At 35.9% G+C, this 15,857-nt stretch overlaps 1 protein-coding gene across 2 annotated transcripts in view; it reads right to left on the reverse strand.

The window, feature by feature from the left end:
• Positions 1-15,857, reverse strand: part of SPG11 (SPG11 vesicle trafficking associated, spatacsin) — a 36,584-nt gene that overhangs the window by 14,712 nt on the left and 6,015 nt on the right. For both annotated transcript variants that reach the window (XR_011143670.1, XM_009686368.2), the window contains exons 7-24: positions 15,690-15,835; positions 14,463-14,595; positions 13,933-14,088; positions 12,373-12,551; positions 12,026-12,202; positions 11,419-11,490; positions 10,851-10,978; positions 10,013-10,191; positions 9,281-9,488; positions 8,549-8,752; positions 7,777-7,883; positions 6,830-6,975; positions 5,831-5,992; positions 4,955-5,021; positions 4,306-4,471; positions 2,864-3,069; positions 1,979-2,087; positions 1,193-1,352 (exon numbers count right to left, since the gene is read on the reverse strand). Coding sequence is in view for 1 of the 2 variants with exons in the window: in XM_009686368.2 (XP_009684663.2) it covers positions 1,193-1,352; positions 1,979-2,087; positions 2,864-3,069; positions 4,306-4,471; positions 4,955-5,021; positions 5,831-5,992; positions 6,830-6,975; positions 7,777-7,883; positions 8,549-8,752; positions 9,281-9,488; positions 10,013-10,191; positions 10,851-10,978; positions 11,419-11,490; positions 12,026-12,202; positions 12,373-12,551; positions 13,933-14,088; positions 14,463-14,595; positions 15,690-15,835 (2,705 nt within the window). In the remaining variant the exon portion in view is untranslated. The remainder of the gene's footprint in view (positions 1-1,192; positions 1,353-1,978; positions 2,088-2,863; positions 3,070-4,305; positions 4,472-4,954; positions 5,022-5,830; positions 5,993-6,829; positions 6,976-7,776; positions 7,884-8,548; positions 8,753-9,280; positions 9,489-10,012; positions 10,192-10,850; positions 10,979-11,418; positions 11,491-12,025; positions 12,203-12,372; positions 12,552-13,932; positions 14,089-14,462; positions 14,596-15,689; positions 15,836-15,857) is intronic.

The following is a 15,857-nucleotide window of genomic DNA, read 5'->3' on the forward strand; positions in this document are numbered from 1 at the left end:
ACAGAGCTAGATTCAAAGAGAATGAGGAGGAGGCGGCAGGAAGTATTAAGTACTTGCAGAAAAGTCAAACAAAACATTCTTCAAATTTTTTAGTACATTTCTGGAGAGCTAGAGAGCAAGAAGTGTTCTGCGGGTGTGAATTATTATAATAAAATATCAAAATGCCTTCTTTCACATGAAGGTAAAATGCTTCCTAGTCACGTTCACTTTCATCCTCACTATATCTTGTACTGCTAACAATGTATCACCAAAAGGAATTCTAGTGTCTGGTTATTTACTTCTAAAATTACGGCTTTTTCTTTTTTTAGACAGAGTAACAAAGAGATCCAAGTTAAAATTCCAGGCCTGTTGAGTATCATCTAAACTGGGATTTTACAGTTAGCTTTTTTAGTTTACTTTTTCTAAATTTCATTAATTTTTACATATTGGTAGTATTTTATTACTTTTTAAATTATGCTCAATAACAAAAGTGAAAGATTCAGATTCTGAAATGCTTCCGTATCTTAACATAAAAGATTGACTTAACTTTTGAAAGGAAAGACGAGTTGCTTTATTATATGGAACACACGCCTCTCCAATACAAAAACTAGTAACTAAATGATTTTAAAAAACAAATTAAAATTACAAAAGCAATATGAACATGTGATAATAATAAGTAAATTTAAAATGAAAATGAAGTCTCTTTTTGGCAAGTAGTTTTGTGTCCAATTCACCCGAAAGAGACACTGAAATCACTTCTCTCTGCTTTTTCCTGACTAACGATTAATAACAACAAATACAGTTTTTCAAATGGGGAGCTTTTTCCTAATCTCTTTTGATAGTTAGCTTTCATGCCCTTAGAAGCATTTTATTCCATTTGTTGAAGAATCAGTTCCCCCTTGAGTCAATTTTCTTCGACTTGCATTAGTAGGGAAAAGTACAAAAGTGGAGAAACCCAGCTGTAAAGGAATCACAAACAGGAGATACCAAACATCCTGAGACAAGTTCTAACTCAATGGTAACTGAGTAGGTTTCAATTTAATATTTTCCCTTCAATGTGATATCCTTTCGTAAGATGAATACTTTTTTTTTCTTTTTCTTTTCTTTTTCTTTCTTTATCTCTCTCTCTTTTTTTTTTTTAAGACCAGCACTATCAAAGAGCGACCTTGCATGAAAATCTATCTTCATTTAGTATTACAGACAGTTAGCTTACCTCATCTGGTTGGTAGCTGTATAACTGGGTTTGGATGATGAACTGCAGCCAGTCGTTGGATTTAGCACATTCCTTTAGGTACGATGTACTCAGTCTGGTATTATGGAGTTTACAGAACTGCATTACCAAAGACCACTGCCTTCTAGAGTCATTAGACGTCCTGCATGGAATTTAAAGATAACTTTAATTCAGCGTTTCTGCTTTTACCTTCATATATCTAAAAGGAGAAAACAAAAAAATAAAAAAGGGAAAAAGAAGAGACATAAGAACAAGTCTTCGAGGCTCAGCTGTAGTGACACGATATTTGTATCAGACGTTAATAATTGTAAGCTGATCATATGGCCTGAGATCCACTGCCTACAAATGCCAACACAAGCACTTCCATTGACTTCACTATAGATTAGATCAGATTCCATTGCAGGAGCTTCCATGCTACACACTCCGTGCACTCTCCTACTGAGGCAGGTACACTGACCAATCTTGAAAAGAGAAGCTTTGAAAATAATTCAACAATCTTTACTCCTAAGCCAGGGTGCTCCAAGAGTGCTGCGGAGCAGTAAGTTTTCAAATGCTGACTGCACTTCTGCATTCTCACCAATATACATCTATTATCTCCATCATCTGAAATACAAGGATTATATGCTAAATTCAGATTCTGTTGTTCAGCTTACTGCAATAAAATACAAAGAGATTTCCTTAATAATGCCTGAACACACAAATGTTAAAATTAAACGTTCAGTGTCAATTTGTCAGCATAGAAACATTCTTAAATTGTATTGTACTCACTTCTTTATTCCTTGATGCTCAATTGCATCCCAAAAGGCTTCTTCTAAGCAGGTAAGAATTTCCGCTGCTGCTGCTTTTTCACCATCAGCCAATTTTGTTAACTTTTCAACTGTTTGAAAGAATATATTACTATTTCTGAAATGCTATTTTGGCAGAAATATTTTCAAAGGTAGTGGAGTAAACAAGAAGCTCAAGTCCTATTAAGGTAAACACTTCAGTAAGCATGTCAAGTCAGGTACAAAGTGCCTACATGATTTTGGAACAAGAATTTCAGCTTTCAAATCATCTAAACTTTTTTTTTTTTTTTTTTTTAAACAAGCCTGTTCTATAGTTCTAAACAACATATTTTTAGAACTATCAGGAAAATGGAAATTAATCCCACTAGTTTCCTAGTCAGGACAAAAAAACATTTATGGAACTGTGAATCCAACTTTCTAAAGTTATTCCTAGGACAAATCTAATGTTTTTCCCGTTTCAAACATCTGATTTTAATACAGTCGTAAGACAGAATTCAAGTAAGAAAGAGAAAAGATTTGGTAATGTCCCTCTGTTTAATCCTCTGGTTATGTTACAACATTAAGATGCACCTTACTAAAACAGTACACTGAGCTGTTAGACAGCTGTCTGACTCTATCCATTAGAGACTACCGCAATTCTGACTGCTTATCATATTGCAGTCTTCCTGCCTCATTTGCTATGCCAGGTTCAAGCTGCACCTCGAAGATTAGTAAGAAGCAGCAACATAAGAACAGCAAAATTCTTAACTCTTCAAAGAATCATCTTACTCTTCTTGAGACATTAGGCACCATCTTTTAATCCCTCTCTGCTTCTCATCCCAATCAACGTATATTACCCAATTTTAAAACAAACAAAAGACACCCTTACCAAAAGATTCCTTTATTGGACTGTGCTGAGAGTCTTCATTTCTAGTTTTATAATTGAAAATTATGTTTGCAACTTTAATATCAACTCTGAGTTTGAGGCTGTCGAGACCAAGCAATTCTAGAAAACAAACACAGGCTGCTCCTATTGAAGGTATATGAAAGAAAGAAAGGGCTAAAACATAGGCTTCATATCCTGCTTGCTGAATCCTAGAACAAAAAGAACACCAGTTAATACATATGGTTCTCAACTATCTGTCAAATACAAATATCTCCCACGTAAATAAGTACATGCAAAGATCACTAACCTCACACAGGTAGCACGGGACGTATTTACTAACCAAGATTTTCACATTTAGAAGAAACGCAGGTATGAGAATAAAGCCTTGTACATGATAAACGTTCAAAGGACAGGCACAGAGTTTAAAATCTAATAAACTTTAATAAAAACTACAGTCAATGCAAATGACACTATAATTAATCGTATGAAACCCCTGCCAGTAGTTTTTAGTACAAAATGTTCCACTGCAGAATTTACAATCTAAGCACTGCAGCATCAAGAACCTGAAATTTATTTGTGTATTTCACTGAATTAACTGCAAAGGGCTTCAGAACAGTGGCTGGTTCACTGGATGTCTGAAATCTTTCCATACTAGTAACTGGAAAACTCAGGGATGCTCGAGTCTGACAGGCATTTTAAATTCATCGTGCCTTAAAATATTAATTACTGCAATCTACACTAAGGCAGTTTTCCCTTTTGCCCAAATCTTAGCTAACCGCATAAGAAAAATTGATTTGTATGGAAATGACTAAAGGAAACACACAGTGACTAGTACACAAACAAGACGTTCTAGAAACAAATGCTGATTTCTTCTCTGATGTCACTGGTACAGTAATTCTGACTATCTTTAGAGCAAATTTTATATATCCAAGCAAGACATGTAATTCGACCGCATCCTTTTAAACGTATGGTTTTGAAGCCCCAGCCAAAAAAGTTAATTTCTTCAATCTCCAGTATATTACCTTTCCTATTATTTTAAATGAAAAAGTAACATTCTTAGGAATTGTCAAAGTGGCATCCTTTTTCTACAAAGTGACCTAGAAGCTCAGTTCACTAGAAGAAAAGCCTACCTGTGTTTGATATGACTGGAACAGTCTTCACCTTCACTCCTTGCTTTCATTGTGTGGATATTATTTAGCAATTCAAATTAAAGCTCACTCTCTTTTAGGTGATATTTTATTTCTACGCTAGCAAATGCTAGACTGGATGGATTTCCAGGACACTTAATATTTCAAGTGGTTAACATGTAAATCATACATCATTCTGTGCTCTTGGGATGAACTGCACACCACTCCTGTTTGCTGTCAAGGAGGATTAAGGTCATTCTGCGTGCTAGGTTGTAACATCAAAAGAACGATCCAAATACCATTTTTTAGAAGACTTACAATTGTTTGGGAGATTTGCTCTTTAGTAACTGCTGGACCAAAAATGTACCAAAAGCAAATGATGGACGTCCATGGTGCAAATAGTACAAAAAATCCAGTCGTTCCATTATAGCGTGTTTGTTCACCAGTTCAGGGGAAGAAAAATGGGGAAAGTCACTTGACGTATCTAGAAAGAACATCATCATTTTTATGAGCTGGTAAACAGTTGATTTAAACATAGGAAACGGCTTTCAGCTACTGAACACAGGATGACAGTCAAATACCTCTCCTGCTCTAATTTAAACCTCAACACACCCAATCCCACGGGAATTCCACTTCTCATTGTAAAAACAGAACTTGAACTTTTTCTAACAGCCACGGTCAGATCGTTTCTTCTTAGGATCTCAATTTGCCTTTAAAAGAAGAAAATAATGCTTTCCTACCTCATAGTACTTTTATAACAATTTCTGTCTGTGAAGAGCTTAGGGGAAAAAAGACAATCCATCTAGCCATGAGTTAATTTCAAAGCCAATTTTTAGTAAAATCAGGGGGGTTTTTTGTAAAAGGAATGTCCCTTTGAGTAGGTCTATCAGCCAAACGACACCACAGAAAGGTATTTTACCCCAAGTAAAGAGGCTAACAAAACATATAAAACTGGAGAGCGACATACCTGATAAAGCAAGAGTATTTGTTGACTGCCAGCCAAACAATTTAGTGGGATCAAAGGGCACTAATGACTGAAAGATTAGACACAAAATACACTCAGTCAGCTTAAAATTTTCACATCAGATCAAACTAGAGAATATTTCAGGAAGCTACAGCAGCAGACAATTAAGAATTGCCTGCGCTGCTCGTTGTATCTTGTGCAGTTCTCTCTCAAAAGCACGTATTTATCTACTGATATAGGACCAGAATGCAACCAAGGGCAAAGAAACGCTTAGACTTTGGTCTAAGGAAATAGGAAAGAACACGCTCAAGTACTTTGCTGAACTGTAATCTTAGCAAAGCTACCACTTTCCTAATAACGAATAATTCATAGTATTTCTTCCAGCTATCAGTTTGTCATTTCATACCACGCATTTCAAGCAGAAGGCATTTGCCCAGAAATGTTTGTCACAAAATTCCAGGAGATGCTATCCTTCAATTCTAAATTTCAATTTCCCTTAGACAATTTAAAACATTTTAATTTTTATAATACTAAACAACCTGGCTACCAATTACAGCAGGAATATTATTTTTCTGACATTCTAGGACTGTCACACACAACCGCTGCTGAAGTTAAACACTGCAGATGTCTTTATACGTCTGCAGAAAAAAATGCCAGACTCATTAGGACTAGTACTGAGACACCATTTACAAAATAAATTAAAAAAATAAAATAAAGTAGTTAAAAAAATAGAATAAAGCTATTCGCTTTAGCACCCAGTGAAGGGTTCCAAGAAAACAACATTGCCCCTGCCCACCAGGATTTAGGTGAAAAAAAAAAACTTCTCTTAGTTTACTTTTCTTCTGTCAAACAGCTCTATTAAGAAAAAAATGTGTATACCTGAACAAGATGGTAAAGAGAGATGTCAGGTGGCAAAATTCCATGAGAAGTACTCTGGGGAAAGAGAGCAGCTTTGAGCTTGGGATAAGGAGTCAATGCCATTTTTAAGAGCTGTGGATCAACTTTCCTTACAGTTCTTTCCATGTCTTCATTCTGAAGAACCTATATTGAAAAGATGCAGAATTATTTCACTAGAAAGAAATAATTGCATTAAGAGAATAATAAAATGATCTTTGAATGTGCCAAACTATCAAATTGGCAGGAATTCGGCATATAGTAACAACACAGAAGAAATATTCTGAAAAATACTTATAAATTATATTGGACAAACCTTCAACAATAACTGCAGTTTTAGGCTACTCTGCTATATATCACAAAGCTGTCTACATTAATGAAATCTGTTCTACTGCATGAGTTTTTATTATGTGTTTTTTAATCTCTATAACACAAAACAATTGGTTAGCACAACGTAAGCAGTGGGCAAAAGAGTTTCTGACGTGTGCCCAGATTTTTAGTGTTTAAGAAAAAAAATGGAAGCTGAATAATATCTATTCAGACTCAAACAGAAAAGGAGACTAATTACCCATTGTTTCATTTAGTCAAAAACCAAAAATGACTCTAAAAGGGGATAGTGGTCTAATGAAAATAGGCCCATTTTCAACGTTTATTGAAAATCTTTTCATAAACTAAAACTACTTTAAGAATACAAGTGTCTGTAAACATTCTCAGCTATAATTGCTATGAAGGAGTTGAAGAATCCAACTTACATCCACTAGGCCTTGCTATTTCTAAACCCTGTAACTTTCTGAAGCACTCTACTGTGAAAGCAACATTTAGTCAACTGAAAACGAAATATGCAACACCAAACCCATATTTTTGTACGAGAAGAAATTATATAATGTCATTTGTGTATTCATTTTTAGCACCTTAGTCCTTTCAGTTTTCAACATCAAGGGAGAACTTCTTCAAAAACTTGTCAATAGTTGTTGCACACCGTACCTGATCGATACCTCCAGGTGCATACATTGTGGTTGCAAGTGCTAATAGTGTACGCCCTTCCAGTAACATGCTGTTCACACTGGCTTGATTACTAGGAATCAAAATCTGAGCATTTGCTAGACTAGCCTGAAAAATCATCTTTGGATCTAGAAGGAAGAAAAGTGAGATTTAATTTCACAGAAAAACCTAGTATTATTAATGTATGCTTAAAACTGTTCTACTACTAAGAAACAAGTTGAATTTTCTATTTCTCTGTTGTTAATTGTGATGCTTTTCTTTATTTACTCACAAATACAGATAAGCCCTTCCATGTATTAAGTTTTCCCTGATATCAAGCCACAGTTTTACCTACAAAGATTGAGTTGCATCAAGTCCCGCATTTTTGCATTGCTTTACTAATGACCAATACTGGTAATTTCTGAAAAAAATGCAAGCTTCACTTGATCAGCATTCTTACACCTGTTAATGCGCGCCTCTACAAAAGATGAAAGGTTTTTTAAAAAGAGTTAAATGAATACTGATTTTCAGTCATGAACTAAAAAAAGTCTTGGTCCAAGCAAAGACATAATCCAAGGTGCAGAGAAGCCAAAATGCACCGTAAGATTTAGAGGAGGCTATGTGTATGCATTTCCTTATGTATTCTCCTGCTCAGCCTTTTACTAAATCAGATCGGAGGCTATGATGATCATACACAAACCAACTTTGACGCATCTACAGCCTCAAAATCTTTATGTATTTATACTCGCAACGGCTTAAGCAGAAATTGTCATTACCATATTAGAGAGGGGGAACTGATGCACACATAAATGATTTATTATGGTCAAAAAGACATAAACATTGCTCTGTTTATTGCTCTGCAGCAAAACAGAGCAATAAACCCAGATGTCCCAAATAATTGGTTAGCAGCTTAAACACTGGACTACAGATGGGTGAGGCCAGCCTCCTACCTCGTGGGCTACCGGCAACCCCTCGACACTGCACGAGAAATTCAAACCAGGGATGAGCTTCATGCAATTCCTTGTTATCCAAAATAGGACAGTTTGAAGGAGTCAAACTGGAAACAAGACGAGTGGCAGCACAGTGAAAATACAATATGCATTCACAGAAATCGCTATCCTCTGCCTCAGTAATGCTCATTAAAAGCTAAGAGCATCCAAAAATGCTATAAATTGCTTCTCTAAATGAAAGCAGTAGTTTCCCAAGCTGACAACCCTAAACGCTTCCCAAAGAAGGGGCTTAATTCATAAAAACCATTATCTGCATAGTCTGAACATTTTATGCAACCGGTTTAATTGATTTGTAGGCTTTCTTCTGTCTCATTTCTCCCTTCTTACCCACTTGCACTGTTAGATTGGCATTAGGACTAAGAAATTTTTAATGCAAAGTATTCTTCAAATGCAAAGTATTCAGATAGAAATACTGAGTTTTGGAACTTTCTCCTCTTCAAACCCCAGCCAATCTTAGTTTAGATGGAAACCAAGAATTCCTTTATTTGTCAATGTACTGAGAATGAACCCATGTCTGCGCTCAAGTGAGGGAGTTTCTAAAGAACAAGTTGGCCTGGCTCACTTAAGATTGCACTGCTTATAGCATTACACCGATTACAGTCTTTCTTGCCAAGCAGCAAGATCACAGGAAAATTTCTAATGACAGTTATTAAAGTTGTGCTCTGCTATTTAAATCAGCATGTAATCCGATGGATGAATAAAGCATTCCTACCTGTAATAGTCTAAGTAAGTGTATAATAGATACTGCAAATTATGTTCTAAACAATGAAGGACAAAACAAGTATGGAAGTCCAAACCACTTTTAGCATTGTATTTTGGAACAGGGTGAGGATTTTGCATTACTCCTCCAAGGTAAGACAATCTTTGGAGCAGAAGTTCAAAATCTTCCAACTCAGAAAGGACAAAAATTCCATTTCTATCAGAAAAAAAGAAAAAGCATGCACACTGATTAGGCAGCTGTCTTTCACGAGTTCTGAAATGTGGTTTTAGTTCAAAATTATAAAGCAGGTCTTTGCTTCTAGGTAGTTATTTCATTACCGAGGCAAACATAACATGCCAAAATACACCAAGTTTGACAGCACTCCACCCATATCTACAGTTCACTGCAGAGAACGAGGCGTGAAAAGTGAAATACTACATTTACAACGTTATCCCTTGCACTAAAATGGGCAGCAGGAATATAACCTTTATGGGAGGATTTTGACGGCTCCCCTGCTTGTTACTGTTTTCAGAGTATTGAAAGTGCAAGTATAAGACTAAATTTATTAAAGAATTCGTGCTGTTTTTAAAAAGGTCACCAAATACTATATAAAAATGAATATGTATCAAAGATTCTATTAATATGTACTTTATACGACTACTTGATTTTGGCTCCACGTAAAATAGAAAATTAGTATAACACATCACATTAGTATAACCTAATAGAAAATTAGGTATAACATACCTAGCCAGTTTGTTTAATATTTCATTTCTCATGTAGCCACTACATAACATGTTTCGGTCAATAATGTCTGGAGTCAGAAGGGGCCAGTTAATTGGTCCACACAAAGTCTGGTGGGGCTCAGATTCTTCAATCCATGAACAAAGATTAAGCCAATCATGCTGAGCTGTCAGGTACCTCCAAAGAGCCTCAGGATTACAGGTCTTGAATTCTGCGTTTAAAAGAAAAAAAACACGCAAAAAGATGAAACCATCACAAACAAACACTATCTAGGGAAATACTGACATTTCTTTACCCGTTTATGTATTTTTAATGAGCTAGTATTTCCTTTTGCAAAGATGATGCTGAGATAAATATACTGTTATAGCTAGTTAGAGCTTTATGTTGGAAAAGCTAAATATAGCACTACACTGTAACCAGCTTTACAAAACACAGAGGATTATCTCATTAACACCAAATAGCAACTCATTAGAAAAGTCTTTTTCAGCTAGTTCCAGCCTCTTCTCTCCAGGAAAAACACAAATGGCCGTCAAAACACAACAGGACAAAACAGTTTGCTTCTGACTGAATCAGTAACTTACCCATTTCCATTGATATAAAATAAGCGACCTACTGTGGTAACATACAGCTTTGATTGTATCAACGCCACTCCAACACAATTGCACTCTACTACTTCAAAGACACTCAAGGTTTTAATTCACAATTTCTTAAACTCTTTAGTACTTGAGTACTTGCCTTTGCGTGTTTTTCTGGGGAGAAGAATCATTTCCTGAACAAGCTCATCCCACCACTGAGCCCAGTTAAACATCACTCTGAGTTCTCTATTGTGAACCTGACGTCTATCACAATTCAGGAACGAGTCTAGAACAGCTGTATGTATGGAAAAGTCTTGTTCCTTTCTCCAGTTCGTGAAACTGCAATGAAGTTTTCCATTAATACATTTTCTACTACTCTTTAAAAAACAAGAGATGATGAAAGGATCAGTAAGTTTTGCTAGCTCCTTTTTGAAGAGAACTCTACAAGTGGTAGAAGGACTTACTTCAGTCAAGAGTTTGACAGTGCATATAAAAGCGGTTGGCAAAGAATAATTTTTTCCAAAATTGACACATGAAATAGTAAGCATGATAATATTTTTACAATTATTACATTCCTTTGCTAAGAGATTTTTTTAAGTTGCACTATGTTGCAATATTATGGATATCATATATCAAAAAAACAGAGTAAATATTCCACCTCAGTATGTTTCACTTGATCAACAATGCTAATAATAGCCTTAGTTATTAAAAACGCTTCATTTACATTGGTAACATGAGCAGAAGATCTCCATTGCAATAACGAGAGTAAGTCATGACTTAGTTTGGAAAGAACATGACAGCAATTTTTACATTCATGAAAAAAGTCATCAGTTCCTATACCGCCCCTTACTTCTGCAAATGAAGACCTGTGTCACACAAACGAAATTACAGAACACTGCATTTGTTAGTGCAGTAAATCATATGGAACCCAGAAGTCAGCACATTTAAAAGCCTATTGACTTCATTAATTAATAATTAAAATCTATAAACCGTATTACCTGGAAAGAGACTGAATCTCTTTATTTTCTTGGAAGGATTCTGAGTAAAAGTTTTCAACCTGATGCACAAAGTCTATCATTTTCATCTCTTTTTCAGAAAAATAATTTTCTTCTTGTAAAGCTTTCACCTTTAATTCAAATTAAAGTATTAGTTTCAATTACAATTCTTCACTAGTTATCATCTATTAAAGTTGTAAATGACCCTGCAAGTGTAAAGAGTTAACCAACTATCGGAAAAAATGCTGGATGCACTGAGGTAAATACATGTTTATTTAAATTTCAAGAGGGCCAGGATTTGATACTCTGTGCAAGTAGATGAGAAGTAGATCAGAACCAAAAGAAAGAAATGACACTTCAACCAGTTTTACTTTAACTGCAAATACAAAAGACCATAGGTATGTCAACGATGTTTCAGTAGCTGTATTTCATGGATGAAGAGACAAAACCAGTCTGTTCCCATTCTGAAAACGTGCTCAATACAATGTTTCCTCTCTGCATAAATACAGAAAATTTAAGTTTTCTGAGCTGAGAACATCAGACAGACAAAAAAGGCCTTTTCTACACTTACCAACAAATCTCGTACACTTTTATCAACTGTGTAGAAACATATCTTATGCAATTGCTCCTTCACATCAAAACCCTAACAAAAAAGAAGATATTAATTGTACGCAGACTGTACAAATGCAGCTGTACATTGACAGAATAAATACATCTGCTTTCTTTCCAAAGCACAGAACCTTTTACAAGCATGCTTACGTTCTCTTCACCACATGGAACAGACCAAGTTCAGTACTGCCCTCACTCACACCTGAATAAAACTACTAGAGATGATGTAATAACCCAGCGGTCTCTGTGATCGCACCAGCACCCTTGCATAGAAAACTTGTATCCTTTGCTACTTAACTTGTCACAATCACCTTTACGCTTCTCTGGTCATGACGTCAGTCAACACACATTCATAAATGTGCCCCTCCTTTAAGTTCTGAAGGAATACTAGCAATCAAACCAGCTCTTAGAAACTTGTTCATTTCCATTGTACAAAATACATTCGGTAGAGTCATAACATCCACAAGAAAACTAAGACCTCCCCCCCCAACACACTGAGCATTCATTTTATTTCATCTGTCATAAAGGAGTGTTTAGATTTATCAGTATGTTTATTGAATAACTCTCACCATATTTCTTAAAAGTTCTGAGGCCTCTCTGGTATTGTCCTTCAGAAGACGGTCATAGACCAGATTCAAACCTGTCTGAATAAATTCCTGAATACTTTGAGCAGGATGCTGACGCATATGGAAGAAGGTCTGGGCCTCTGGTACTTTGTTGCTTAAAATGGCGTCAGCAATGACTTCCTAAAAGAGAAAAATACTTCTGGAACAAATTGATCCAATTAATATACAATGTTACTATCTTTATGCTCCCTATTTTGACTTTTCCCCAATAGTTTGAAGACATTTTCATATTAAGCATTTCCTTCAATACATTTCATAATAATACCTGAAAATTGATTATTCATTTTTACCTCTGTTGATAGTTTCTCCCACATTTGGCTTTCCTCTATCGTAGGCATGTCTTCATCAAGATCACTTCCTATGTGTATGGTATTTGTCTGCAGTCGAGGAATCTTGATCATAAATGTTCTAAGGTCAATAATGTAATCTGATAAAATATTTGCAGCCTTCTGCAGGTATTCATCAAGTTCTGTCGAGAACATCCAAGACATCAGTTAAACAGAAATTAACAATACAGCATTCTTATTGCTTATCAACGCATTCTTCCCACTTTAATAAACTAAACTCACCTCAGCAGAAAGGAGACATCAGCTCTGAACAGGTACTAATACTGACCGCTACCGTTGGAATACAGTCACAATCCTACCAGAGCTCCAGAGAGGTCCACCTGCCTACACTGATCTGTTTGCCCCTTCAGAGACTAGCAGATGACAACCGAAACGTTTAATCAATCCAATCAATTATTAGTCAGATGAGTCCTTAAAAACACAGGGGCATTCTACCATAACATTCATGTAGTAAGAAGCAAAGACTATTAAAAATCATACAGAAAAAAATGTTTATTAAAAATAAGAAGCAATGGCCTGCATTTTTTACTGTCTCAAGAAATCAGTTCCGCTTTCAGATGCATAGCCTGCTGGTTCACAGACTAAAAAGCACCACTGAGACAGAAGCGCAGACTCCAAAAGCAGGAAAGCGCACTGTACACTGGGACACGTCACCCTGCTCCCCAATAGCTCTTCTCTAGCAAAACAAAGACTGAGCACTTTGGAAACTGGAAGATAACCTCAAAGCTGCGACACTGAGAAAATCTTTCAGGAAAGGAAGAGAACAGATAGGGAAAATGCCAGTCAGCTGCCCTCTGGAATTCTGTCATTTTAAAATTTGGTACTCCAGCTTTTCCTCTTTTCTTGAACCTTTCAGCTGTAGCTCAAAGCGCAACATTTCAGCAGTAGTGATAGCTTAAACAGTCACTCGTTCCCACATCCATCCAGCACACACCGTCAGATGCTTGTTCTTGCTTCTGTGTCATCCTTTGCCTTATACAGTGAACCAGAATGGGAAGGCTCCAGATAAAAAAATTACCTGGTAGGCTATTTTTCAGCTGTATCAGTCTATTGAATTAATTTATTCCATTCCTCAGCCACAGAAATACTTCTGCCAGTATATTTCAAGTGGCAGCTCTGAGAAAAGAATGAGCAGCTGACAGCCAAACCCAAGCCATTTAAGTGCACTACTATTAAGCATACAGTGATAACCTTGAAGTCCAATCCTCTCATTCTTATGCATCTAGAAGTCCCATTATGACCATACAGACAGTATCCTGTCTGATCTGAAAGCTTGATCAAAAGGCTTTATCTCATAGCTGTTCAGGCTAACACACATACTACATTCGGACTAATTTCTCATGTTTACTCCTTAAATAACACCTTTCAGTCACTCAACTCTAGCCCAAGGTTTTTTGTTAATTCTAAGCAAATTCAGGCTTTCAATCTAAAAACTGAGATGTTCTTACTCATCTAAACAATGACATATTGTATTACTACATGTTTCAAAATTAGCAATCTTACCCTCTGTATGCAAAAAAATCTCTTCAAGTTGTTTGTTAAGGAAATTCAATGTGAGGTTTAGCAGCTGCTCCGAAAAGTGTTTACTCTGAGTCTCCAAATCATTTTCTCTGATTGCTGACCAAAGCAAATTCAAAGCTGGCCTCAGCTCTTCCACATCTGCAATATTTACATAAAAGTTAAAACACCTGCATTCTACCATATGATCGATTACTTCACATAAAATTTAAATTAGAACTCATAAAGGTATACTACCAAAAATCTTCTAAGATCTGTCAAAAAATGTTACATGTTTTGCGTTGACATCAAAATGCTTAGAATACTGATGCCAATATTCGAACACAGTCAAAAAACACACCTTATGCACCATTTTTCTCTTATTTTCCAGGAGTAGAGAAGCCACAATATAGCATCATCCAAATGTACAAGAAAACAGGCAAGTCAATGTGCTATCACAAAAAAAAAAAAAAAAACCCACAAATAGAAAGGTAATTACATTTAAACTTAAACGTTGCTTAAAGTATTTTACTTACTTTTCAGGTACAACTGGGATGCAGTATCAGTAGCCTGTTCAGATCCAGAGCAGGATGCAGAAAGACTGAAAAGATTTTCCTTGCTTTTTAAAAACAAGTCTACTGTGTCTAGTTGACGGTTCTCCAAACCAGCCTAAGCAAACAGGCAGCAACACTTATTATACAGATATTCTAAAAATGTATATTTTACACTTATTGCTAATGTTTTTACTTCATATTCAGTGACAAAGTATACATGCAGAAAAACAAAGAAATTTAAGCTGTGTGTGCTATAACTGCAGCTTAAATGAACAAGCTAATTGGTGGAATACCTGCCATGCTCCTTTGGTAGGTTTTGCAGACAACCCTACCCCTATATCTTCAAAGAGACAGTGTTATTTCAGCAATTTATTAGAGTTTCATTGGGGATGCCAAATAAATAGCGTGAGAATCATGACTTTGAATATGCTTTCAGCATATTAAAATTGCTATAGAAAAACTCCCTGTCAATCCACTTTCCATCCCACCCTTTAAACAACCCCCCCAAAACTCTACCAAACGTCTTCCCCTCTAACCTCCCTCCCTCTAAGCATGACTGGAAACATACACTGACAGGCTACTGAACGATCGCGGGGTCAGGCCGTTGTAGAGTCCCAGGCTTCTGGAACATAATTTTTTTATATAAGGAACTCTGTCACCTAAAAGTAGAATCAGAGCGCTAGAAAAGTTCAGACACACAAGCAGATCTGCTTTGTTGTCAAGTACATCAAAAATATTTTATTACCTATTGGTAAGGGACATGAGCAATTTTTAGATGCTTTAATTTCTCCTCCCGATTTTACAAGAGGGACATGATAAAACGAAAAATCTAGTTCCAGTGATTTGATATTTGACATTTTACAAGACAGAAACTGGTAAAATTGCTTTCAGGACCAATTAAGAGGGGGGTTTTGTGCAACGCTTACTTTTAACAAGTCTTTTTTTATGCACGTTAACTTTGGTGTTAACTTTTTGGCATTTCTTCTCTTAGGTTACTTACTTAGGCCACTTGGCTTTTTTTATTTTCTATTTATAGCAACTAAAATACTACTTTTTGCCCTTAGGTTACGAAGACATACTCTCCACTGTGTCTAGCAATAAACTTAATATTGCTGAATAGCAATAATCTTAACATTGCTAAACGACTTTCATTACAGATAACGAAAATATATCTTTAAAGTAAGACACGAATCAAACTTTTTTTTTTACCTCTAGCGCATGTATAGGAATCGAACATCGTCCCCACCCATTGAGATGACAAACGGAATCTACGACTCCAGCACTGCCATAGATCATCAATCTATTCAAGAACTCTTCTTGAGTTAAACCAAACAGAATTAAGGAGAGACCATGTTCTAAATAAAAGAATCAAATGAT

Source organism: Struthio camelus, chromosome 12 (assembly GCF_040807025.1).
Source record: "Struthio camelus isolate bStrCam1 chromosome 12, bStrCam1.hap1, whole genome shotgun sequence".
NCBI classification, from domain to species: domain Eukaryota; kingdom Metazoa; phylum Chordata; class Aves; order Struthioniformes; family Struthionidae; genus Struthio; species Struthio camelus.